We start from the raw sequence: 27,503 nt of genomic DNA on the forward strand, positions 1-27,503 counted from the left end.
TCAGTTAGGTGTAGCGATTCCGGCAACATACCGCTTCAGACAATGGACGACTACGATGGCTCTCAGTAGAATCCCCACCGTAGGAACCGTTGTACTGTAGCATTTCCCGTTTTCACCTGTGCGCTAGCTGTCAGTGCCAGCCTTATAACCAGCCGGGCTGTGGCTGGAGAGGCCATTCTGAATTCCCCAATTATGCATCATGGGCTAGAACCCTAATACTCTTGCTCCGAATACTCTCAATATACGTCAGATCCCGCGAGATTACCAATTTTCCTTGCCATACTCGCTTACTCCAACCCATAGATCCACTCGGGCCTGACACTCTTGTGGTTTGAGAGTCGATTTCAGGGGCAGGAAGATGGTTTGGATTCATAAAGATTAGTTACCGCACACCACCTGTTTGATGAAATGCCCGCAGCACGCTGCAGCGACGTCTTCTTCTCCTCTCTTCGCGGGCGCTCGCCGGTCCACGCTGCCACCCATAAATGTTGACAAGTCACCGTCTAAAAGGTTGTCCCAGAAGGTATAGCCTGAATCTAGTTGATGTGCTCTCATACACCTTTAGATTTTTTTACTTCTTTACAATAATAGGTAATTTTTCTGTAGTTTCGGTTACTTGCTATAATAGAAACTGCTGATTTCAAACGCTAGCAAGTTCTTCACATGGACAAGACATAAGTGGGAATGCTATTGCTGCTCCATGCTCCTGGCTTTAGTTAAATATGGACCTCATTATCCTGTAGGAATTAATCATTCTTTTCGTGGCAGCAACATATTAATCTAGTTCTAGTCTCTAATCTTTATGCTGCACATGCTTTCTGTACGTTGAATTAGTTTCCTATCTAGTTCAATGTAGATTCTGATTCTAGCTCCTAGACTTGTGCTCAAGTGTCTTTCATTTAACAGATGACTGCAAAGAAGGCTGCCAATAAAGAGCTGAAAGGGATGATGAAGACTGTCAGGATTGAAGATATAGATGTATGCAACACCTGTTGTGTACCAGACTCGTCATTTGCTTGCTTATTTTTCCTGTCTATTTTTTTTGAATTACATCTGAATCCATACCTGTTGTTATAATCCGTAGAGCATGCACGACGAGATGATGGATCTTATGGATGCGAGCAATGAAATACAAGAAACTCTTGGTAGAAGCTACAATGTCCCAGATGACATCGATGAGGAGCAACTTATGGGCGGTATGGCTCTTATTTCTAGTTGGTTGTTATTGAATATTTCAAAGACTTAGTGAGTCAACTAGTCTTCCTTACAGTGGTTACCAGCTAGGAACCACTCCTCAGTTTAAAGTTTTTTAGTTGAATTTGATTCAGCACACTCCAGTTTATATCGGTCTTAGGTTTCATCTGAAACATTTCTTTGGCCCTTTTGTTGTAAGACTGGTTTTGCGTCATGCATGTGTTAATTTACAGACAAGACGGTTCTCCGTTTGCTGTCCTCATTCTGTATTTTGGAAAATGCAGAGCTTGATGCTTTGGAAGCCGATATGGACTTTGAATCGAATTCAGTCCCATCGTACCTCCAACCAGACAAGGAGACTGATCTTGATTCGGAGCTTAACTTACCTGCTGCACCAAGTGGTCATGCAACAATCCCGGCGAACCGGCAACAGGTATGTCCTTAGTTCAGTTTCTGTTCACATTGATTCTGATGCTGATATCCCTAGGAAGAAATCAATGGTTCATGTCATTTCCCATGCAATCACAGTGTTTGATGTTGTAAACGAGTTCCTTTTATCTTGTGACATGATCTAATTTGACAGGCTACATGCTTGAGATCATTATGAATGTATTGCTGAACTCATAAATCTTGTATTTTTGGCTCAACTTCATGATGCATGCATACATACGTTGTTGGTGTGAACAATTTGAGCTTATAATAGCTTGATCTTAATAGTAAAAGAAACAAACAGAAGGAGAACATGGAAATCATCTTCATGCCAAACATGTGGTATGTGATGGATTTCATCATGAACTTCGAAGTCTCCGTTGAACATCTCAGACACCACATACTTTAATTTGCTTGATTCCCCCTGATTGCAATGTCAACACTTGTCAACCAATAGACTAATTTACTCTGCTACCGTTTCTCTGTTAATGCAGGAGGATGAACTGGGACTGCCTACCGTGCCACACGCATCAATTCCCCCTGGTTGTATCTTTGTTCCATGAAATTCTCATTACCAGTGCTTGAAATTAAGTGTATTAGTAAATTATCTATTGCTCCATCCTAAGAACAAGGACCACATATGCTCCATCATGAGGACAAGGACTATGTATGCGTGCCCTACAACCCTCCGCAAGCCCTTTTACGTAGTACTGGTGTACTTTTTGTTGTTTTATGCACCTATATCCGTGTGTTCACATTCATTTGGTCTGTTCGAACACTTGATCATTGTGATCGTTCCTGCTTGGTCCAAGGTATTTTACTTTGATACCCAGAGAACAATAAAGTGGGATGACATGATAACGTGTCAGTTTTGGATTCCAGTTTTTCACCTTCAGGTTCATGGGAGCAATAATAAGGAAAAAGTACTACATACTCCTGCCCTACAACCCTCTGTAGGTGCTTTTACTTAGTATATGCGGTAGTTGCTCTTTTTTATGCACCTATCTCCAATGTGCTTACATTCATTTCTTTCCGTTTATGCATTGTGATTGTTCCTGCTTGGTCCAAGATATTTGATCTTGATTCCCATATGGAATAAATAAAGCAGGACAACATGGTACTGCGCCAGTTTTGGATTTCATTTTTTTCAATCTTTATTAGGTTATGCAAGCAATAGTAGATAAAAAGAGACAAATACTAGGACACATTTAATAAGTACCCTAAAGACAACAGCCGAAAGAAATTGTCACATGTGGATACTATGTCTACACTATGGTCTTTAGCAAATATAAGCGACCTGCAAACCAAATTATATTTATGCATTTGTTAGAAATCAGCAAGCAAACAGAGAAATACCATGAACACGGGACTGGACACACATTTTTACGTGGAAAACCCTTGCGGGAAAAACTATGGGCACACAACGGTGATCTTTTGCTGTATCAAGAGAATCTACAAATACATAAACTTGCAGTGAGTCGTCAACTCAGCCTGTGTGGCATGGCATGGCATACAAGAGGTATATATAGGTGGTGTATGAGTGACTTGAGTAAAAAATCAGAAATCTGAATCGGCCTCTGCTTCGGTAGACCCTGGTTTCTCACTAGGATTCAGACCTTATGTCAACATGCCTCCCTTGCTGTAATGTAAGTGCACTGAAAGGCACGGTAGTTGAACTAGAAGATGGCTGGATGAGTGTTTGGTATGCCTCCTGCATGGTTGGCCTTGCTTGGGGAGAAGATTCCAGACAAGATAAGGCCAGCTTGATGAGCAGAGCTAAGCTATTCTCTTCAGTTGATATTGGTGTTGTTGGCCGTTGGTCCAGAATATCTTTCACCATCATTGATTGTTCGCCGTTAGAAAGAGTACCATCTAATAATTCCCTTGGATGCTTGCCCATCACTAGCTCTAACGCAACCACCCAAAGCTATAAACATCACATTTCTCTGTCGCAACAGATGTGTATGACAGTTCTGCACAAAAGCGTCGATAATATTAGAATTAGGAATAAATGGATAGATATGAATGCTTCTGATGTGAGAAACAAGGCTATTCTAGTACATACCAGGAGCTATGTAGCCATACGTTCCTGCTAGTGCACTCCAGTTTGATGAATCGGGCTTAAGAATCCTTGCCGTGCCGAAATCCGAGACAAAGGCCTTGAAGGATGTATCAAGTAAGATGTTGTTGCTTGTGATATCTCGATGGATTATAGGTGGACTGCATTCGTGGTGCAAATAAGATATTGCTTGAGCCACATCAGTTGCCAGGGCAATTCTCTTCTTCCAATCTAATTCCTTTGATAGCTCCTCATTTTCCAATATTCCATGGAGGCTTCCCTGCTGAATGCAGTCGTAGACGAGAAATTTATATGCTGGATGGGAGCAGAATCCATACATTTTGACAATGCTTCGTTGTCGGATCTGCGTTAATATTTCCATTTCACTACGAAATCTTCTTTCATCATCCAACTCTTCTTCGGTCTGATGAAGCTTCTTCACAGCAACCAGCTGCTCGTCTTGGAGTTGTGCCTTGTAGACTTTGGCGTACCCCCCTGTTCCAGTGATGTACTTATCATCAAAGTCTTCTGTTGCCCTTACAATATCATCAAATGCTAATCTTCCATCAAAATTCCAAACAGAGAATAGGTCCCTTGCTTCAGCGGTAACACTTTCTTGTGGATTTCTCTTCTTACTAGTAAGTATTATTGTGACAACAATTGCAGCAACAATGACGAAACCCATCACAAGAACAATTGGCAAAAGCAAACCAAGTATCTTCCCGTTTTTGTGAGCAGCCACTGCGGTTGAATAACAAGGTCGCAGGCCAGAGAGGTTACCACACAGACCTTTATTGGGAAGAAACCAACTTGCTGAAGCATTTTGCAGTAGCCGTGCTGTTGGGACCAGTCCTTCCAAGTCGTTGTAGGACACATCGAGTGTTGAAAGGCTCACCATGCTTGCAAAGGAGGATGGAATGCTGCCACTGAACTGATTATGCGATAAATTCAGAAATTCTAGTATCTTCAACCTCCCAAGTTGTTGCGGCAACACACCACTGAGTTTGTTGTTGCTAACATCTAACATGATCTGCAGGCCTGCTATATTTCCAATTGCACCAGGCAAACCTCCATTGAAGTTGTTGTTGTTGATCTTCAAGGACTGTAGTTTCATGCATGCCCCTAGTTCCTCAGGTATTAATCCACTTAGTCTGTTCCTAGTTATCCTAGTTTGTTTAGATTTTCTATCTGTGTAGGTATGGCCCCAGATAATTGGTTCGATGATAAGTTCAGTCTATATAGTTTTGCTAAAGTGCATATTTCTGCTGGAATCTCACCGCTGAGATGATTGGAATCGAGTCTTAGTTCTATTAGGTTGGACAATTTAGAAAGGATTGGAGGTATGGAACCCGTGATCATATTTTTTTGGAGATGTACGGTTAGCTGGGTAGATGCACCTAGATTTGGTGAGATTCGCCCAGAGAATCTATTTGATGTCAAGCGCATCCCTATGAGATGTGGATACACACCAAAATGGTGAGATATATCTCCTGTTAGTTGGTTCAACTCAAGGCCAATTTTAACCAAACTCGTACATGTCTTTAAACTCCTTGGAATGGGGCCACTGAACATATTAGCAGAGACAACGAGATATTGAAGCCTGCCATTTGAACATATATTTGCGGGTAAAGGTCCTGAAAGTGAGTTTCTAGACAACCCAATTGCAACAAGGCTGATGAGATCTCCTAATTCTTGTGGAAGAGAACCTGATAATTTGTTGCCAAAGATTTGAATTTCTTGGATGCTTTGCAACTTATCAAAAGTTTTTGGTATTGAGCCCATAATCTGGTTCTGAAACAAGCCTAAATATTCAAGGTTCGTGAGATTGCCAATCTCTTGGGGAATGGAACCACTTATCTGATTTACATAGAGGGATAATTCTGTTAGCTTGGTTATATTTCCTAAGCTGCCAGGAATAGAGCCAGATATTTGGTTCTGAAACAAGCCAATATATTCGAGGTTCATCAAATTGCCAATCTCTTGGGGAATGGAACCAGTTAATTGGTTGTCGGACAAGTCTAAAAGACGGAGATTCGCCAAGGTACACAATTCTAAAGGTATTGGACCTGTTATTTGATTTTTATGGAGATAAAGTTCACTGAGCATACTGAGGTTGCCTAGTTCTGGAGGTATTGGACCTGTGATCTGATTTTCAAAGAGAAAAAGTTGGTTCATCCTAGTGAGATTTGCTATGAATATTGGAATTGTACCTGAAAAATCATTTGACTCAAGTCCAAGACTTTGCAAATGGACTAGCCTGCTTAGGTCTTCAGGTATAGGCCCTGAAAGTTGATTACCATAGAGCAACAAAGTATTTAATTGGGTTAGATTTCCAAGGGTTTTTGGTATCATGCCATTTAAGGTGCTGTTGCTTAGCTGTAGAAATTGTAGGTTGACAAGCCTTCCAATCTCCTCAGGAATGGGACCTGATACCATGGTTTGGTGAATGTAAAGATAAGTTAACATAGTTAGGTTGCCCAGAGACGCAGGGATATGTCCTGTGAGTCCATTGAATGAGAGATCAAGCAACATGAGCCTTTGCAGGGCACAAATCTCATAAGGAATTTTCCCGGTGAGCTGGTTGTAGTGAAGGTGAAGTTCCGAAAGTGCTGAAACGGAGCTGATACTAGCTGGTAGCGCACCATGGAGACTGTTGTTCCGAAGGTCAATATATGTAAGGAATGGAAGTGCCGAGAAGTTGAGCTCACCGAGCTGGCCATGGATGCCGGCATCCGGCAGAGAGATGTTGGTCACCACTCGGGGCATGCGGCGGCCATGGCAAATGGTCGAACACATGATGCCCGTCCAGTTGCAGGGGCTGGTGTTTTCCTGCTAAGAGCTCATTTGTAGATGTGGGTTTGCAAGTGTAGCCTTCCAGTGGAGGAGGGCCATGTGTTGAGACCTCAGTGAGATCCCTCCATGGCGTGCCACATGCGCTTCTTTCAAGAGAAGAAGGCACAGCACAAACAGTAGGTAGAGGTAGAACAAAGGTGTTGAGCAAGATGGCATTTTGCTCCGTAGTGTTTGCATCTTGTGTTTGGCTGGGGGATGTGTTTCAGTATACGCTGCAACTCTATTTATATTAAACCAGCATGTTGTCCATTGTTATGAGGTTCTAAGTCAACCAACACACAGCGGTTGAGAAGGTGGCATGGCACCAGCAGTAGGCAGAGGCAGGACAAAGATGGTATCTTGCTGCCTAGTGTTTGCATCTTGTATTTGGTCAATACAGATTCTGGAGCCCCAAGTCTTGCTGGAATTCTATTGATGTTAAAAAATAAAAGGTGTCAGTATTGAATTTTGGTGAATAAAGATCCTAGACCCCAAGTCTTGTTAGCAGTCCTTTGTAAAATGAGGCGGTGGCTGCTACTTCTGGAATTTATAAGGACTAAACAAGTAAACAACCAAGCAGCCTCATGACAACATTGACTGAAGAAAAGTTCCAAGTTCAAGTGCTTGACTTGGTAAACTTGTACTGTCTCTACTATTTCTGTACGCGTTGATTGACGTGTAACATCCAACACGCCAATATTCCCAGGTATGCCCTTTGTAATTTACGAGTAGTAATCAAAAGCGTGCGAATTCTTACTGTCGCCTGCATACATAATTTGGTAGCTCATAGCAGTACATAGAGATGTACTATAATACAAAATGGCAGAAACGGGCAGTAAACACTTGTACACACAGTAAGTTTCAGCTGGACTAAGCTATCCGAGAAGGCTTTCTTAGGGCCGCTCCGAGTGCGACGTCTGATATAGCATTTTCTGTAGTAGTAGTGTGGTTTCGTTATCTTGTCACATGATCTAACTGAGAGGCTGGATACTTGAGATCATCATGAATGTAATTCTGAACCCACAAATGGTGTATTTGAGGCTCAATGCCATGATAAGGTTTGGAAACAATTGCCTTTCGTTAAGCGTCTGTTTGCCTATCATCTTGTTATACGACGAACATTATCTTAACTTTGAAACCTCTGCCCGTCATCTCAGACAGCACTTAACCAAGTTCCATTTGCTTGATTGATTCCAGTCTCTGTAGATGCCTAATTAAGCTTGTCTCTAGACTAGTAGAATGATGTGCTCAGCTAATTGCTTTTGTCTGACATTGTGCTTGTTTTTTTTCTGCTTGTGCAGGACAGGAGGGTGAAGTGGGACTACCTAGAATACAGTAGCACACACATAGATTCAAATCTATATCCCACAGTGTTGGTTTGATCTTGACGTAAATGGCCGACGCCTTGGTTTGTGCATGGACAGAGCAGATTCGTTGTGTCTTTCCTCGTACTCCCTCCCTTTCTAAATATAAGCCCTTTTAGAGATTTCAATACGGACTACATACGGAGGTATATAGACATATTTAAAGTGTAGATTCACTCATTTTGCTCCGTATGTAGTCTGTATTGGAATCTCTAAAAAAGCTTATATTTAGGAACGGATGGAGTATATAACACAACGATTCGCTGTACACCCTGTTGTTATCATGTCTGTGATGGCACAAGTTGAGTTGAATTTCGATGTAGTTTTTAGGTTGAATTGGTATCAAATTCCTAAGGCTGGTGGTTTGGCTGAGACGAGAGATGCAACAGAGTGGCTGAGAAAGGAAGACTGCTCAGCTTTGTGCCGGAAGGAAAGAGTGCACACACATCTGTCTCTTTAATAAAAAGAAGTGCGCACACACACACACTTCAGTTCGACGAAAAATCTCAAAAAACTGTATATACCTCTTCCTCAAAGTAAAAGACCATCTACTTGCTCACCTGCTGCCAAATACTCCTTACGTCTGTATTTACTTCGCATATTAGCTTTTTCTCAAGTCAAACTTTGTAAATTTTGACCAAATTTAGTAGAAAATTTTGTTAACAACTATAATACCAAATCAATACTATTGGATTCACCATTGAATATATTTCCACATCACATATTTTTATTATTATAAATGTTTATATTATTTTCTATAAACTTGATCAAACTAAAAGTTTGACTTAGGAGAATGCTAATATGCATAGTGAATAAAATAAAGCGAACTCCAATGTTTCAGATTTACCCTTGCATGCATTTCCTAGCAATGAGTGGGTGATCGTAGGCCCAACGAGTATATGGTATATGGCCTTGGATGCAGTGTCTTGGAGCCCAATGAGTGGCTCTTGTCTCCCTCTCCTCGCGGTGAAGGCTGCACTCGGACAAAGGATGCTCGTAGCCGCTCCAAGCCTAGCGGTAAGGCCTAGACCCACAGGGCGAACCTACATTAGGCCGAGTGGGGGCCTATGCTCCTAGCCAGTTTCTTAAACATGAATTACCTGGCTCCTGTCACAAGTGCACATGTTGGGAATGGCTTATGTGCGCGATGAAAACTAATAATAAAGTAGGGAAGATGGTGATAATCAACATCAAGATCAAGTTGGAACAAAATAAATGAAATAAGGTACAGTCTTTGACAATTAAGTAACATTATTTATTTATTGAATGCAAATGGCAGTACAACTTTTTTTATCAACCAACACAACCACTTGGTCCACCATAGTTGAACATATAACCGTTCTTATATTCGAGAAATAAATTATTTGCTCTATAGCAATCTGGCCTATCAACTAACTTGATCATGGGAATGCCCAAGAGGTCTGAAGAATGACCATTTGGATTGTAATTCTGAATGTGCTTGAAGTACGCAGATCTCTTATCGTCATAATCAGGGAAGTGGCCGCTACCCATTGGAGGACCATGTGCATTCTTCAAGTAATTCATGAATCCAGTCAAGGCTTGTATACGTCGTGTTCCGGGGCAAAGCTTATTTGGAAAATGTCCCAAGAACGATGGTTTTTGTAAATCGTGACGGTACACCACCCAATCTCCGGAATTTGGATCCTGTAGTCAAGGGATTGATGACATCAATGAACAATAAATTTAATGTACAAGAAGAGTAGAAAACATGTTGTTATTTGCAAGAATCTTGGGTGGCGTACAATTTCCTAGATTCCAATGTTCCATATTTTCTTAATAAAATACAAAGCATGGTACTTAATAACCATGTGAATTTATGCCTAACTAATTTTAACATTAATAAAATATATCTTTGTTAATTTAATCCTCTATTCTTAAATAGTTGCAATCCACTACCTATTTTTCCTATTCAAGCAGCCATGCCACGTCAACAAGTCATACATGTTAGTTATAAGTTTACTTTTCTTTCTATGTGTGCATCCATACCACATCAACAAGTCATGCATGTTCCCCGTAAGTTATATTTTCCATATGTGCTTGTTTTTCCTATCCATGCAGTCTTGCCAGGCCAGCAAGTCATGCATGTTCATCATAAATTACTGTTTTTGCATTTATTTTTTGTTGTCATGAATTGATTATATGTTGGGCACTCTAAGGGTACCTATGCAGTTCATATTTCACATTTTGTTAGAAAAATGGAATTCTGTTAACTACAATCCAACCTTTTCTCTTTTGTAGTTGCTCTTATAGCATCTATTTACGTGATTCATTCGATGAGGTTGCTGCAGGAACGCGCATGTATCATCTACTTATTGTAGAAATAGTAGCATATTTGTGAATTTGTATAGATATAGTAATCTCCAGAATGGGACAAATGGTGCACCTTGTTGAGGCTAAGCCTAACGTAGTGGTCTTGTTCGCCATAAATTGATGGAGGAGCCATGGCTTGTCCAGGCACCAGATTAGCTCGACTTGCAGGAACAAATCCTGGGCACTGCAAGTTGTAGCACCCCTTCGATTTCAAGTCCTTCTGAGCAACAAAAAAAGGAAACATGTATTATTTTGGATGTAAAGAGACCTTTACTTAGTCCAATAGTGCCTCTAACTCCTACGAAATACCAGAAAACTATATGGGGACCACAATAATATATAACTTGTTAAAATGACATTGATTATACTTACGGTCCAATATGTAAAGAAGCGAATATCTCTGTTATGGTACAAAGAGGGGGAAATCTGCAAGCAGAAGCAAATTATGAAATAGTTGTTTATTCAAAAGCATTTTGACTTTATCATAATGGGTGATATGTTTGTACATGAAATCCAACTTGAATTAAGTTGCAGTTTCCTCCATCTTGACAATAGATCTGTAAGGATGCTCCGGATTCCTGAGAAGTTCCTTGATTTGGTGAAGCCCATATACTCATGTCAGCTCGAAGGCCGTAGAATTGTCCTGGCTCTGTGTGCCACATTGCATACTAGTGATAGAAGATTATAGCTCAAATTAGTAAATAACCATAAAAATCTATAGAGAACGACATAATAAACAAGTGAGGGTGTGCGTTCTTGGCCTTGGTATGAGGTTCACCTACCAGACATTTACAATGAGGAATTTTTCATGCTATCTTGGAGTTAGTCTAGATTAGTTTTCATTGGCCTTGTTGAGTATATCATACTGGATTTAGCTTCCTCCATGGGGTGTGGTATCAATCCAACGCAGTTAGACCTTTTGTGGTGATGCATGCAATGCTTTAGTTCATGTGCATTTTCGATGGTCTTACTTACGTGTTTGGGCTCACAACATCTTCTCTCCTTGTGGCATGGGTGAAACAAGATTTGATTCTCTCTCTAATAGGTGTGAAGTGTATTGCCAATAAAGTTGGTATGTCAGCATAAGTCTCCAATAGAGTATGTCTTAAATGCCTTTCTGAATCTGTTGTTCATAGTATTTTGGTAGCATGTTTTGTATGTAATGATCATAGCTTTCGCGGTATATAGGGGATCAAGATAAGTTCATTTAGGTGTATGCCTTTTATATGGTCTTTATGTACCACCTTTTCTCTTGGACCATTGGCCATAATTTAGATTGACCAACAATGATTTAGATACATCATGAATGAATTAGATTTCTACTATTTTTTCTCTATGGTTTAAATATGCGATGCTTATATTGGAAATACCTTGACTTTGCCTTTTATATTTGTCACATGTCACTCTGGCATATACATTGTGATGTTTTTTGTGATCAATACCCAACAAGAAATTAACAAAATATCCCAAATCTAACACATGAAAAAGTAAAGAGAGATATATACAGAGAATGGGGTTGAGTGTGTGTACATGAGAAACAATGCCGCTTCCTTCATTCATGATATCAGCTCTCTAAGGAAAATGCAAAGGTTTAGGTCTTAAAAGAGTGGTGTTCTGCAGAGGGAAATAATAGTTCATGACTAGTTAGCATATATAATTGATGTACAGAGTCTTTGAAAGATAAGTATTTGTTTCACATATGTGTCCTAAATTTTAGTTGGGCATATAAGTAACATAAAGTAGTTATGAATATTAACACCAATAGTAATTATCAAGATTAAGTGGTCAAGTAGATGCAACAATGGGATAATACATAAAGCAATTGATAAAAAGTTGTATATATCAAAATCTAAAAGTAAACTATTGGTTACCTTCTCATTTGTCTGGAGATTGACATCTACGTCTATCGATTCAACAAAGGTGAGGTGGAAAGTTATACACAAAAAGCATAGTAAGACCGATATGACAACATAATCACCTCCCATTTGTATAGGTAATTGTGTTATTTTCATGAAATAGTAACTATGTGATTCTTGACGAACTTGTATCTTCTTCATAGAACACATCAAGAGACGCTTCAATTCCATCCGCGATCAAGTCAAGGAGGAGACATAGAGATTTGCAAGATACATACGGATTTGAATGTTGCAGACCCGTTGACTAAGCCTCTCTCATGAGCAAAACATGATCAGCACCAACACTCCATGGGTGTTAGAATCATTACTGTGTAATCTAGATTATTGACTCTAGTGCAAGTGGGAGACTGAAGGAAATATGCCCTAGAGGCAATAATAAAGTTGTTATTTATATTTCCTTATATCATGATAAATGTTTATTATTCATGCTAGAAGTGTATTAACCAGAAACATAGTAAATGTGTGAATACATAGACAAACAGAGTGTCACTAGTGTGCCTCTACTTGACTAGCTCGTTGAATCAAAGATGGTTAAGTTTCCTAGCCATAGACATGAGTTGTCATTTGATTAACGGGATCACATCATTAGAGAATGATGTGATTGACTTGACCCATTCCGTTAGCTTATCACTTGATCGTTTAGTCTATTTGCTATTGCTTTCTTCATGACTTATACATGTTCCTATGACTATGAGATTATGCAACTCCCGAATACCAGAGGAACACTTTGTGTGCTACCAAACGTCACAACGTAACTGGGTGATCATAAAGGTGCTCTACAGGTGTCTCCGATGGTACTTGTTGAGTTAGCATAGATCGAGATTAGGATTTGTCACTCTGATTGTCGGAGAGGTATCTCTGGGCCCTCTCGGTAATGCACGTCACTATAAGCCTTGCAAGCATTGTAACTAATGAGTTAGTTGCGGGATGATGCATTACGGAACGAGTAAAGTGACTTGCCGGTAATGAGATTGAACTAGGTATTGAGATACCGACGATCGAATCTCGGGCAAGTAACATACCGATGACTAAGGGAACAACGTATGTTGTTATGCGGTTTGACCGATAAAGATCTTTGTAGAATATGTAGGAACCAATATGAGCATCCAGGTTCCGCTATTGGTTATTGACTGGAGACGAGTCTCGGTCATGTCTACATAGTTCTCGAACCCGTAGGGTCCGCACGCTTAACGTTTGGTGACGATCGGTATTATGAGTTTATGTGTTTTGATGTACCAAAGGTAGTTCGGAGTCCCGGATGTGATCACGGACATGACGAGGAGGCTCGAAATGGTCGAGACATAAAGATTGATATATTGGACGACTATATTCGGACACCGGATGAGTTCCGGGGGTCACCGGATATTTATCGGTGTGCCGGGGGGTTATCGGAACCCCTGGGGGATATAATGGGCCAACATGGGCCTTGTGGGAGAGAGAGGAGAGGGACTAGGGCTGGCCGCGTGCCCCCCTTTGGGAGTCCGAATTGGACAAGGAAGGGGGGCGGCGCCCCCTCTTTTCCTCCCTCTCTCCCTCTCCTTCCTTCCCCCTTCCCCCTTCCTAGTAGGACTAGGAAAGGATGAATCCTACTCCTACTAGGAGGAGGATTCCTCCTCTCCTTGGGCGCCCCAAGGGCCGGCCGGCCTCCCCCCTTGCTCCTTTATATACGGGGGTAGGGGGCACCCTAGAACACACAAGTTGATTGTTTCAAGCCGTGTGCGGTGCCCCCCTCCACCATATTCCACCTCGGTCATATCGTAGCGGTGCTTAGGAAAAGCCCTGCGACGGTAGCTTCATCATCACCATCATCACGCCGTCGTGCTGACGGAACTCTCCCTTGAAGATCTACTGGATCGTGAGTTCGTGGGAGGTGAACGTGTGTAGATCGCAGAGGTGTCGTACGTTCGGTACTAGGATCGGTCGATCGTGAAGACGTACGACTACATCAACCGCGTTGTCATAACGCTTCCGCTTACGGTCTACGAGGGTACGTGGATGACACTCTCCCTCTCGTTGCTATGCATTACCATGATCTTGCGTGTACGTAGGAATTTTTTTGAAATTACTACGTTCCCCAACATGCATTTCTTCAATAGGTGGTAAATTCTTAACACCTTCAGCTTTAATACCCTTTTCCTTCATAGGTTTCATTGCCTCTTGCATATCTTCAGGACTGAGAAATAGAATACCCCTTTTCTTCGGAGTTGGCTTAGGAGTTGGTTCAGGAAGTGTCCAATTATTTTCATTAGTCAACATATTATTCAATAGCAATTCAGCTTGATCACTTGTTCTTTCCCTGAAAACACAACCAGCACAACTATCCAGGTGGTCTCTGGAAGCACCGGTTAGTCCATTATAAAATATATCAAGTATTTCATTTCTTGAGAGGATGATCAGGCAAAGCATTAAGTAATTGGATAAGCCTCCCCCAAGCTTGTGGGAGACTCTCTTCTTCAATTTGCACAAAATTATATATTTCCTTAAAGCAGCTTGTTTCTTTATGAGCAGGGAAATATTTAGTAGAGAAGTAATAAATCATATCCTAGGGACTACGCACACAACCAGGATCAAGAGAATTAAACCATGTTTTAGCTTCACCCTTTAATGATAACGGAAATAACTTAAGGATATGCCACAACAGTTTCAGATTCGTAGCCATAAAAAGGATCAGATTCAACCAAAGTAATTATCTCAGGATCGACAGAGAAATCATAATCCTTATCGGAAATACAGATAGGTGAAGTAGAAAAAGCAGGGTCATATTTCATTCTAGCATTCAAAGATTTTTCTTTCAGCTTAGCTAATAATTTCTTAAGATCATATCTATCATTGCAAGCAAGAAAATCTCTAGCAGTTTCTTCATCCATAACATAACCCTCAGGCACAACAGGCAATTCATATCTAGGGGGATAATCTTCATCATCACTTTCATCAATATTATCAGTTTCAATAATTTTATTCTCTCTAACCCTAGCAAGTTGTTCATCAAGAAATTCACCTAGTGGCATAGTAGTATCAAGCATAGAAGTAGTTTCATCATAAATATCATGCAAAGCAGAAGTGCCATCATCAATGACATGCGACCTATCAAAATCAATAGCATGTGTAGGTGTCGCAAATTTACTCATAACCGAAGTTGAATCAAGTGCAGAGCTAGATGGCAGTTCCTTACCTCCCCTCGTAGTTGAGGGACAAATCTTGGTTCTTTCATCTTTCAAGTTCCTCATAGTGATCAGCAGATATAAATCCCAAGTGACTCAAAGAATAAAGCTATGCTCCCCGGCAACGGCGCCAGAAAATAGTCTTGATAACCCACAAGTATAGGGGATTGCAACAGTTTTCGAGGGTAGAGTATTCAACCCAAATTTATTGATTCGACACAAGGGGAGCCAAAGAATATTCTCAAGTATTAATAGATGAGTTGTCAATTCAACCGCACCTGAAAGACTCAATATCTGCAGCAAAGTATTTAGTAGCAAAGTAATATGATAGTAATGATAACGGTAGCAAAAGTAACAGTAGCAGCTTTGTAGTAATTGTAACAGTGGCAACGGAAAAGTAACTAAGCAAAGTTCAATATGTGAAAAGCTCGTAGGCAATGGTTATAACCTAGGGTGACACAGAACTAGCTCCAGTTCATCAATGTAATGTAGGCATGTATTCCGAATATAGTCATACGTGCTTATGGAAAAGAACTTGCATGACATCTTTTGTCCTACCCTCCCGTGGCAGCGGGATCCTATTGGAAACTAAGGGATATTAAGGCCTCCTTTTAATAGAGTACCGGACCAAAGCATTAACACTTAGTGAATACATGAGCTCCTCAAACTATGATCATCACCGGTAAGTATCCCCATTATTGTCACTTCGGGGTTAACAGATCATAACACATAATAGGTGACTATAGACTTGCAAGATAGGATCAAGAACTCACATATATTCATGATAACATAATAGGTTCAGATCTGAAATCATGGCACTCGGGCCCTAGTGACAAGCATTAAGCATAGCAAAGTCATAGCAACATCAATCTCAGAACATAATGGATACTAGGGATACAAAACTAACTCGATTACATGATAAATCTCATCCAACCCATCACCGTCCAGCAAGCCTACGATGGAATTACTCACGCACGGTGGTGAGCATCATGAAATTGGTGATGGAGGAAGGTTGATGATAACGATGGCGACGGATTCCCCTCTCCGGAGCCCCGAACAGACTCTAGATCAGCCCTCCCAAGAGAGATTAGGGCTTGGCGGCGGCTCCGTATCGTAAAACGCGATGAATCCTTCTCTCTGATTTTTTTTCTCCCCGAACGTGAAAGGGGGCCCACGAGTTGGAGTTGAGGTCAGTGGAGCACCAGGGGGCCCACGAGACAGGGGGGCGCGCCCAGGGGAGGTAGGCGCGCCCCCACCCTCGTGGACAGGGTGTGGGCCCCCTGACGTTGATTCTTTCGCCAGTATTTTTTATATATTCCAAAATTATTCTCCGTGAAGTTTCAGGTCATTCCGAGAACTTTTATTTCTGCACAAAAATAACACCATGGCAATTCTGCTGAAAGCAGCGTCAGTCCGGGTTAGTTCCATTCAAATCATGCAAGTTAGAGTCCAAAACAAGGGCAAAAGTGTTTGGAAAAGTAGATACGACGGAGACGTATCAGGCGTGCATGACAACATAAGCCAAAGCTTCTCAAATTTTTACCAAGGCATGGTGAGGTCATACCATGGCACCATGCCAGGCGTCATGTTTCTTATGCATTTATTTCATTTTTTATAGTTGAAAACCCAACAAACAGACATTTGTGGTTGACTATTGCCACACATTTCATCGAAATATCTGTCCATTCCTTGTAAAAGGCATGAGAATTTACTAAATGGCACGAGCATGGTTTTCTAGGCCGTTCTTGTGGACCCTTTCATGCATCGATTGTTTGAACTTGAATTATGCGCATTAATGCCTAGGAAATGCACATAATCCCCTAAATATGGCAAATGAACCCGGAAAAGTGCCAAATTTGAACACGGTGATTTGCAGGTTGTATGTTCATCGTAGAAAAAACTCGTGGACAAAGGACAAAGGAAATTTGGACCCCCCTTCAATCTTGGTGATTTCCCCCTTGAAACCATGAAACTTCCTCGGTGATGGTTCGATTTATGAAAGGCACGCATCACGACATAAGGAAAACATTCTCCAATTTTTACCAGGGCATGGTGAGGCCATACCATGGCACCAAGCCAGGCGTCATGTTTTCCAACGATGTGTTTCATTTTTTGTATAGTTGTTAACCGAGTAAACGACGAGTTTATGGTTGACTATTGCCACACATTTCCTTGAAATATCTGCCCATTCCTCGTAAAAGGCTTGAGAATGTGATAAATAACACGAGCATGGTTTTCCAGACCATTCTTGTGCACCTTTTCATGCACCGATTGTTTGAATTTGAATTATGTCAATTAATGCCTAGAAAATGCACATAATACCCTAAATATGGTAAATAAGCCCGAAAAATGCCAAATTTGAACACGGTGATTTGCAGGGTGTATGTTCGTCATAGAATAAAACTCCAGGGCAAGGAACGAAGAAAATTTGGATTCCCCTTTAATCTTGAGGATTTCCCTTTCGAAAACATGGAACTTCCACGGTGATGGTTCGATTGATGAAGGGCGTGCATGACAAAATAAGCCAAACCTTCTCAAATTTTTACCAAGGCATGGTGAGGTCATACCATGGCACCATGCCAGGCGTCATTTTTTTAAGCATTTATTTCATTTTTTATAGTTTAAAACCCAAAAAACAGACATTTGTGGTTGACTATTGCCACACATATCATCGAAATATATGTTCATTCCTTGTAAAAGGCATGAGAATTTACTAAATGGCACGAGCATAGTTTTCTAGGCCGTTCTTGTGGACCCTTTCATGCATCGATTGTTTGAACTTGAATTATGCGCATTAATGCCTAGGAAATGCACATAATCCCCTAAATATGGCAAATGAACCCGGAAAAGTGCCAAATTTGATCACGGTGATTTGCAGGTTGTATGTTCATCATAGAAAAAACTCGTGGACAAAGGACAAAGGAAATTTGGACCCCCTTTAATCTTGGTGATTTCCCCCTTGAAACCATGAAACTTCCTCGGTGATGGTTCGATTTATGAAAGGCACGCATCACGACATAAGGAAAACATTCTCCAATTTTTACCAGGGCATGGTGAGGCCATACCATGGCACCAAGCCAGGCGTCATGTTTTCCAACCATGTGTTTCATTTTTTGTATAGTTGTTAACCGAGTAAACGACGCGTTTATGGTTGACTATTGCCACACATTTCCTTTAAATATCAGCCCATTCCTTGTAAAAGGCATGAGAATGTGATAAATAACACGAGCATGGTTTTCCAGACCGTTCTTGTGCACCTTTTCAAGCACCGATTGTTCCAATTTGAATTATGTCCATTAATGCCTAGAAAATGCACATAATACCCTAAATATGGTAAATAAGCCCGAAAAATGCCAAATTTGAACACGGTGATTTGCAGGGTGTATGTTCGTCATAGAAAAAATCTCCAGGGCAAGGAACGAAGAAAATTTGGATTCCCCTTCAATCTTGAGGATTTCCCTTTCGAAAACATGGAACTTCCTCGGTGATGGTTCGATTTATGAAGGGCGTGCATGACAAGATAAGCCAAACCTTCTCAATTTTTTACCAAGCCATGGTGAGGTCATACCATGGCACCATGCCAGGCGTCATATTTTTAAGCATTTATTTCATTTTTATAGTTTAAAACCCAACAAACCGACATTTGTGGTTGACTATTGCCACACATTTCATCGAAATATCTGTCCATTCCTTGTAAAAGGCATGAGAATTTACTAAATGGCATGAGCATAGTTTTCAAGGCCGTTCTTGTGGACCCTTTCATGCATCGATTGTTTGAACTTGAATTGTGCGCATTAATGCCTAGGAAATGCACATAATCCCCTAAATATGGCAAATGAACCCGGAAAAGCGCCAAATTTGAACACGGTGATTTGCAGGTTGTATGTTCATCATAGAAAAAACTCGTGGACAAAGGACAAAGGAAATTTGGACCCCCCTTCAATCTTGGTGATTTCCCCCTTGAAACCATGAAACTTCCTTGGTGATCGTTCGATTTATGAAAGGCACACATCACGACATAAGGAAAACATTCTCCAATTTTTACCAGGGCATGGTGAAGCCATACCATGGCACCGAGCCAGGCGTCATGTTTTCCAACCATGTGTTTCATTTTTTATATAGTTGTTAACCGAGTAAACGACGCGTTTATGGTTGACTATTGCCACACATTTCCTTGAAATATCTGCCCATTCCTTGTAAAAGGCATGAGAATGTCACTACAACGATTCCGGTCTATTGGAACAAAATTTATTGCTACAGCTACGTTTTGTTGCAATAAAACACAATATTACCACAAATTCTCCGGTTGTGGTAATAGGCCGCACATATTGCCATAATTTAGTTTGGTCATAATAAATACTAAATTTGTTGCAATAGAGGCCTCATACTGCAACGAAATGTGTCGGAGTTGCAATATGGTAGCGGTATTGCGACAAAAAAATCCGTGGCGCGAGGGCAGTTATTCTGTTGTGATAGAGACTATATATTTCAACAGAATTACTATTTGTGGCAATATTCAGAAAGATATTGCAACATCAGCGTGACATTGCATTAGTTACACATACTGTTGCAAGAAAGTGGCTACCTATTTCAACAAAATGTATCGGCGTTGTAATATGGCAGCGATATTGCAACAAACAAATTCTGTTGCGCGAGGCAGTCATTTTGTTGTAATAGAGACTAGGTATTTCAACGGAATAACTATTTGTGGTAACAAAGGGAAGATATTGCAACATCAGTGTGACATTGCATTAGTTACAAGTAAAACAGTGGGAAAATATATTATTTGAATTTAGAGATATTAAGTTATGGCTATTGCCAGCTTTAAGGAGTAATTAAATATTTTTAATTTTGCCAATTTCAATTAGGAAATTTTTTGTTCTTGCCACTCTAGATTTTGCCAATTTTCCTTATACCATTCTAGATTTTGACATTTCACTTTTGCCACTCTTAGCTTTTGACAATTATCACAATTGCCATTCTGTGGCAAAAACAAAAAAACTTTATTTCATTTTTGCCACTCTTAGCTTTTGCAATGTATCACAATTGCCAAAAACTAAGAGTGGCAAAAGTGAAATGTTAAAATCTAGAGTGGCATAAGGAAAATCGGCAAAATCTAGAGTGGCGAAAACAAAATTTTCCCTTTTAATTTACCAAAACAGTGGAAAAAGTTTATAAATGGAGAGAACACACTTTCTTGATAGGAATACATATTTAATTTGTTAAATTTGGATTTGAAATGGGCAAGTTGTTGCCATTTTAAAACTACGGTGTTTTCTGCCAAAAATAGGGACTTGTCAAATGGAACTCGAAAATAGAGGGTCCCTGGTGTGAAAATTGCCAGATCCAGATCTGGAGCTGAATCTGATCAAGGACTTCTTTAGCTGCAGCCACAGACCTGCGGGCCCGGGGCCTCGCTGGAGCTGACTGACGCGGGTGGCATCCACAGCGACCTCTAGGGGCGATGACAAGTGGGGCCGGCCAGCGTGCAGTAAACCTAAAATTTTTTGGAGGCTTTCGCTTGGGCAGGAATTCGAACGCCCGTCCACCATGTTGCAGATCAAGGTTCAGACAACTGGGTTGTGCATGTGTTTGTTAAATTTTAGGGGTCACATTTTAAATATGTTGTACCGGCGAGGTTAACTGCACGAAACTTCAGAGTTGCCGCCCCATCAAGAATTCAACCACCGATGACTAGTGTCTCTTGTCCCTTTAGTGGTTTGTGTCATTAAGTTGATTTAAAAAGGCTGAATCATATGGTTTGCTAAACTCTGAATAAATTCTGTCAACAAACAGCCAGGTCATGTCATCACGACGGCAGAACAACATCACGATCTTAGTTTTCGCTTTCCAGCCCACAGAGAGCACATTGTAGGATCCTACAACAGTCATATCCAGATGGAATACAACAATAATAGGTCCACTTATCGCCAAGTCATCTGGAACCGCACGCCAATACATTTTTTCTTTCTTATAGAAAATGAAAGAATAGGTTGTTTTTGACAAATTTGTGATATGCCAATAAGTAAATCTCAAAACTAAATTGGTTTGGTTGATACTTTACATGGTCGAATCTCAATGATTTTTGTTAAAAAAAGCGACATAATTGGATTTATAGTTGCTTTTGTTTTGGGTCACTTGGTGAACCAACTCGGTCACACTGACGGTCCTGTGAAATTTATAACAAAAATTGGATGGCGCGGGGAGGCACTCGAACCCACGACCTCAAGAATGGGGTGCGCAGTCCTTGCCACTAAGCTACAACAGTAGATGTGTGATGAGCCTACACCTCGCTTTTATTAGTACAATAGAAGTTCAGCCTTAAATGGGCCAGTTTTTTAGTTGGGCCTTCCGTCGCCGCAAAGACTATTTATCGCATTAAGCGATTCTACAAGGTAGTCTCGCGTCGAGGAGAAGCAGTGTCGGGCCGGCCCATATTTGCGCGAGGAGGCTGAAAAAATCAAGAATAATGAGAGCACACCAGGTATCGAACACAGGTCGCCAACATAATAACCTACGCCACTACTAAGCAGTCCCCAAAAGTAGTTACTTGTTCGAATTAGGATCGCGGCCTACTAGATGCGACTGGAGGAGGTCTTCTCTTGTTTTCTTTGTTTTCTTGTTTTTTTCTCCTTCTCTGGTTTTTTCATTCTTTTCTTTTTTATTCTCCATTTTGTTTAATTTTTTCTTTCTTTTCGTTTTTTATTCTACACTTTTATATACATGTTCAACATTTCTTCAAATATTTGTTCAACAGTTTTATATACATGATCAACATTTTTTAAATACTTGTTCAACATTTTCCTTTCTTTTTCTTTTTCATTCTACATTTTCTTATATGTCAATGACATTTTCTTAATAAGTGATCAACATTTTTTTATAGATGTTCAACATTGTCCCAACAGTTACTCAACATTTTTTAAATATTTTTTCAACATATAATACGTGTGTCAACATTTTTCAAATACATGTTCACATTTTTCAAATACTTGTTCAACATTTTTTAATACTTATTCAACATTTTTCAAATACTTGTCCAACATTTCCAAAACCACATTTGAAAAATGTTGAACGGGTATTAAAAAAAAGTTGAATAAGTATTGAAAATGTTGAACGAGTATTTGAAAAATGTTGAATAAGTATTTAAAATGTTGAATTAGTTTTAGAAAAATGTTGAACAAGCATATGGAAAATGTCGAATAAGTATTTAAAATGATGAACAAGTATTTAAAAAAATATTGAATAAGCGCTCGGACAATTTTAATGTGTATACAATAAATGTTGATCGCTTATTAAGAAAATGTTTTTCACATATACAAAAATATAGAGTGAAAACGAAAACAAACATAAGAAAAAAGAAAAAATGGAGAAGAAAAAAGAAAACTAAACAAAAAATGAGAAGAAAAAATAAAACCAAACAAAAAAAAGAAAAGGGGAAAAAGAAAAAACCTAATGAAAACCGAGTAAAAATGAAGAAAAAGAAAGAAGATAAAGAAAAACAATAGCGGTGGCATGCGCTGCTTAGAAATTGGTCATCTTTGAGGAAGAATCTATGTTACTTGAAGGAACGGGTCAGTTGTGAAGGTAAAGCGGTCATTGCGTCATATGTCGACCTTAAAATGTTTCGTACACTTAATATACACCGTTGTATGATCCATGTCAAAATTTGTAGATTTTTCAGGGTTCATTTGCCATATTTAAGTCATTTCATGCATTTCTTGGCATTTAATGAATACAATTCATTTTTGAATTGCAAGTGCATGAAAAAGTTGGCCAATTTGGTTTGAAAAACCCTACTTGTCTTACTGAGTGTATATTTGCGTCTTATCCAACAAAATAGAAGGAGTTACACACATGAGGGTGGCAGACTCGACCTTGAACATGGAGTTTATTGATTTTTTAATTCTACAAAATGCAAACGAAATTAGGAAAAAATGGAACTTGCATGGTGCCCTCGTATAACACCAGGAGGTTGTGATAAAAATTTGATATGGTTTCATAATAGTTGTGACTTAACCTTCTTCGAAACCAGGCCATCTTTGAGTAAGAATCTAGGTTTCAGGAGGGAATGAGTTTGATTTGAAGGCGAAGCGGCCGTGCATGAAAAGATTGGCAAAAATTGTTTAAAAAAAATCCTATTTGTGTTAAAGAGTCTATATTTGAGGTCATATAAAAGAAAAGAAAAGGGGTTCAAAACCTGAGGCTGCCTAGACTTGACCCCGATCATAGAGTTTGTTGATTTTAATTTTAATTCTGAACATGCAAACGAAGTCTAGGAAACATGAAATTTGGCCTGGTACCCTCATATGACACCTAGAGGTCGCGGAAAAGATTTGAAAAGGTTTTGCAAAAGCTATGACGTCCGGTGCTTAGAAACCAGGCCATCTCCAAAGAAGAATCTATGTTTCGAGAGGGAACGAGCCATGTTTGCGAAACGACAGATGCTTCATCCACTAGCCTTGAATTAATTATTTTCATAGAACTTAGTACATTTAGTACCTTCCACTCTCACGTAATAACACACAAGCAGTATACACAAAAATTGCTAAATTTCTAGCAAGTGTTTCCTACCACCGCACATCATTGACAATGCCTAGGTCACCAGTGAGTTGGATTTTTTATTGATTTAATAAAGTCCATACATTACATAAATATTCACTAAAAATATGAGTAATATATGAAAATATTTGCTAGTTATAATGGTCTACTTTAATTGTGGAAAAAACACAATTAGATATTTTTTATTCATTTGTTTTAAAAAGATGTACTGATTGGAAATATAGCTTTCAGTATATGACCACATTTAGCTATTTTTTTCCTTTATTGGTTGCGAACAGAACTTTGAATTATCCCCAACATAATTTTAAGTTATGACAGGGGAGATGTTTCAACTATTTTAAGCTACGAGAAAGAACAACACATATGTTCCTAATTATTGGTTTGTGATTTTATGTTAACCTTATTTGATTTACATGCAGCTCAAATTAACTTATTCAATAAGGAGACATAAATTCATTTAAACTATAACAAGTATTAAACAAATTCTAAGTTTATTGAAACTCCAATCAAATGATAACAATGTATTAAATCATCTTGAAAAATATTGAAACTTCTAAAAATAAAATATATGTGGTATGTGGATGTAAAAAGTGTGCTGGAGTAATATGGTAATTTTTTTGCAAATTATTTTAGAACGGTGCCTTACTTAGTTGTTTGCAAAACAGATTTTTTTTTGAAAATCTGGACTACCTTGCTCGCTGCTGGCCGAGAGTCAACAAGAGCCCATTAGGTTCCTAGCTTACTATGCATGTATCCGATGATTGGTTCACTCTACCCTCACACGGATAGCCGGTCACAGCCGTCAGATCCTCTCCAATCCAACGGTGGCAGACTGGTTCCCATATCCTCCATCCACGAGGAGACGTATCCGCCGATCGTCCAGATCCTCGCAGCGCCTTCCTTCCTCCTTCCCCTAATCCACATCTTCCTTCTCCCAGCATCTCCCTTCCACCATCCCCGGCTCTCACCGAAGGCAAGCACAGCCCCGTCAAGTCTACGACGCCAAGGCCGACATCGAACCCTTTGCGGGTACCACGCTGGGCCGCCGAGGGGTCTCCATCCACCGGTCGACGGGGAGCAGCACCGTGGAGGACGCACGGCCGAACGGTGCGACGGCCTCCACTTCCCCAGCGTTGGCAGACGGGGTCTACGGCGCCAACGGGATGTCTTCCCGTTCAGATGCGACCGGTGCCCGTGTCGATGCAAGGCGCTTGCCGCCTCGATGATTGGCTCGTCCATATAAGCAGCGATGGTGCGTTGATGTGGCTTGTGCCCGAGTCGCTGCAGACCAGAGAGAGAGGATCTGCTCCTAGTATAGGACGCCATGGAAGGTTGTCCTTTTTTGTTCTGTTCTTTTAATTTTTTCGTTTCTCTTCCCGATCTAGACATGTTGAAGGCTCTGTTTTTTGCAGGTGCTGCTCCGATGAGGAGAAACTGCTACTATCTCCTACCCCCACACGTGGTGAGCTCCAACCTCTCTTTCCACCCCTTGAACATCTGATCTGAAGTGGACATCAATTGCAATTGTTATGAACACAACATAACCACAAATATTGGTTTAATTTCTATGTGCAATTCGATTGTGATTGTGCTGTTTGATGATGCTTGCTTCAAATTATTAATAGAAGAGGGAAACAGCGAGCTTCCTTTCAAATTATTAATATTAATAATCATTTGGTTCATGAAACTTTCATTTCTTGTGTGAAATCTGTACCTACTATAAATGCCACCATCAAGTTAGCTCAAGCACAGGCAGCTTGATTGATTTCTATATATGCTAGCAGCTGTAACTACATGTCTCCTATACTAGCTCGATTCAATTCCATACTAGCTCAAGAACACTAGCTATTACCTGTTTGTTCACTTCGGAGTAGCAGGCATCCTCTGTGGACGATGTGGAGCAGCAGCATGCACATATTTATTCTGTTTGGACTCTGCATGATATGAAATAATTATTTTTAGTGTTTTTCTCAACTTGTTTTCATTGTCACTTGATATATACTTAGCTTGTATTTGAAGCTATGGGTTAATGATGATGATTTTGTTCTATTTGGAGGCATTGGCGCCCCATCATCGAGTGCACGGATGCAACAACAGCAAGAAGATCATGGCCGTGCGTATCATCAATCACACCATGCATGGAGATCATCCATCTCCTCACCGATGCTAACTCAATCCAGATCACCGTTGATGTTATCATCCACATGTATCTCTCTTGGTTTCCTTTATTCTCTCCTGCCTTTGTGATGTTAGTATGTGTGCGCTGACTAGTATTGTTGAATTTTGCCAGTTGAATGGATGGTTGTGGTAGTAGAATGGTATTTTTGCTTAGGTACAATCATACTTATGGAGTAGTAAATAACCTGTCATGTCATTCTCCAAGTCTGCACATAGCATTGTTATTTTAGGAGCAGATTTCTCATCCTTAAGAAACCTGAACTTGCTTATTTCTGGTATGCAATCATATGACACGTCTCATATAAATGAATATGGGTTCTTGTCAAATTTTTAATCTACAATTGTTCTAGTGTTTTTTTACATGGCAGCTTAATATCCTCCTTCCTTTTCTAATATGCAAACTTCTAATATGTGAGGTGCATAAGTGCATGAAGTGCGGTTTGCATTAGGCTGCTCCCGCTCGTCGGCGGTCTGGTCCAGCATCGCTTAACCGTTGTGACCTGGCTGGTTTGGTTCAGCTTCGAGCTGCGCACCGCGGAGTGGCAGGCCGATACGCTCGTGAACATCGAGGTTGGATCAAGTACGATGGTGAATGCTTTAAGTACATGTACTTGTGCTTATGCTTTAGACATTTACACTTGTAAAACTGTTTTGATACCTCAGTTACATGCTTGTTGACATAGTATTACTACAGTTAGTTTGGCGATAGTTATTTTTAACAATGGGGCTAGAATAATTGTATGGCGTATGTTATGTTGGACTCATTAACTAGAACAGTTTTTTTTATTTCTTGATTGCAGGATCCAAAGGTCTAGCTCCATTGGACTCTAGATCACGGACAGTTTAGTCTTGGCCCTTAATTAGGATGGCTAAATTACATTTGAGTATCATTTGATGGATATTTGCTATGAGAATTATGAATTTTACGAATCGACATATTATACATATGGTTTTGAATATTGTAATTGAATACTTGTATTTTTTTTTATGGTTGCAATAGGCTATTACCACAACCCACTTTTGGTTGCCACATGTTAGCACCACGAAAAGTTTAAATTGTCGCAATTGTTTCTCGCAACAAGCATTTCACCCGTTGTGATATCTATTTATCACCATCAAAACTAGTATGTTGCAATTTCTTGTTACGACGACCAGAATATTTTTGCCATAAGTTAATGCCACAAGTGTAGCGGTTCATGGCAAAATGCCTAATACCACGAAAACAAGGGTTGTTGCCATACTTTATTGCCACAATTGACTATTGCCACGGAAGAGTATGCGCCACAAAACGAGCGTCGTTGGCATAGGTTGTTGCCACAAAGGTCCTATCGCCATGAGCTATTAGTCGCCATGATTCGTTACATGTTGCATTAAAGCTATCTCCACAAAGTAAATTGTGGCATCAGGTGAGTGTTGCCATGGAAAAGCATTTGGCAACTTCGCACATGGTTGTTGCAATAGCAGACTTTATTGCAACGGT

The 27,503-nt window shown here is 40.1% G+C and overlaps 1 protein-coding gene, 1 long non-coding RNA gene and 2 pseudogenes across 4 annotated transcripts; 2 read left to right on the forward strand and 2 right to left on the reverse strand.

The window, feature by feature from the left end:
• Positions 1–370: 370 nt before the first annotated feature.
• Positions 371–8,551, forward strand: LOC109750458 (vacuolar protein sorting-associated protein 60.2-like). 2 transcript variants are annotated; one of them, XM_045232109.2, is made up of 6 exons: positions 371–523; positions 907–978; positions 1,085–1,196; positions 1,479–1,627; positions 2,118–2,166; positions 7,816–8,551. In XM_045232109.2, the coding sequence occupies exons 1-6, from the start codon at positions 404–406 to the stop codon at positions 7,851–7,853; spliced, it is 540 nt and encodes a 179-aa protein (XP_045088044.1). In that variant the 5' UTR covers positions 371–403; the 3' UTR covers positions 7,854–8,551. The 2 variants fall into 2 exon arrangements, with proteins under 2 accessions (XP_045088044.1, XP_040250469.2); XM_040394535.3 differs by lacking the exon at positions 7,816–8,551 and adding an exon at positions 4,719–4,817.
• LOC123495135 (uncharacterized) lies at positions 2,185–6,712 on the reverse strand (annotated as a pseudogene).
• Positions 8,552–9,111: 560 nt separating the features above from the next.
• LOC109750472 (protein neprosin-like) lies at positions 9,112–12,194 on the reverse strand (annotated as a pseudogene).
• Positions 12,195–24,710: 12,516 nt separating this feature from the next.
• Positions 24,711–27,040, forward strand: LOC109750485 (uncharacterized). 2 transcript variants are annotated; one of them, XR_006668973.2, is made up of 5 exons: positions 24,711–25,176; positions 25,258–25,307; positions 25,902–26,051; positions 26,449–26,603; positions 26,824–27,040. It is a non-coding gene; the product is annotated as an uncharacterized lncRNA (long non-coding RNA). The 2 variants fall into 2 exon arrangements; XR_005763120.3 differs by having other exon boundaries at positions 25,902–26,603.
• Positions 27,041–27,503: the final 463 nt, after the last annotated feature.

Source organism: Aegilops tauschii, chromosome 1 (genome assembly GCF_002575655.3).
Source record: "Aegilops tauschii subsp. strangulata cultivar AL8/78 chromosome 1, Aet v6.0, whole genome shotgun sequence".
NCBI lineage: Eukaryota > Viridiplantae > Streptophyta > Magnoliopsida > Poales > Poaceae > Aegilops > Aegilops tauschii.

Bases quoted from the DNA above. Each gene is read 5' to 3' on its own strand.
- LOC109750458 (XM_040394535.3), top strand. From the start codon at position 404: ATGAAATGCCCGCAGCACGCTGCAGCGACGTCTTCTTCTCCTCTCTTC. The intron at 979-1,084 runs GTATGCAACACC...TATAATCCGTAG, and splicing joins TCAGGATTGAAGATATAGAT to AGCATGCACGACGAGATGAT. The intron at 2,167-4,718 runs GTTGTATCTTTG...CATGATCTGCAG, and splicing joins ACACGCATCAATTCCCCCTG to GCCTGCTATATTTCCAATTG.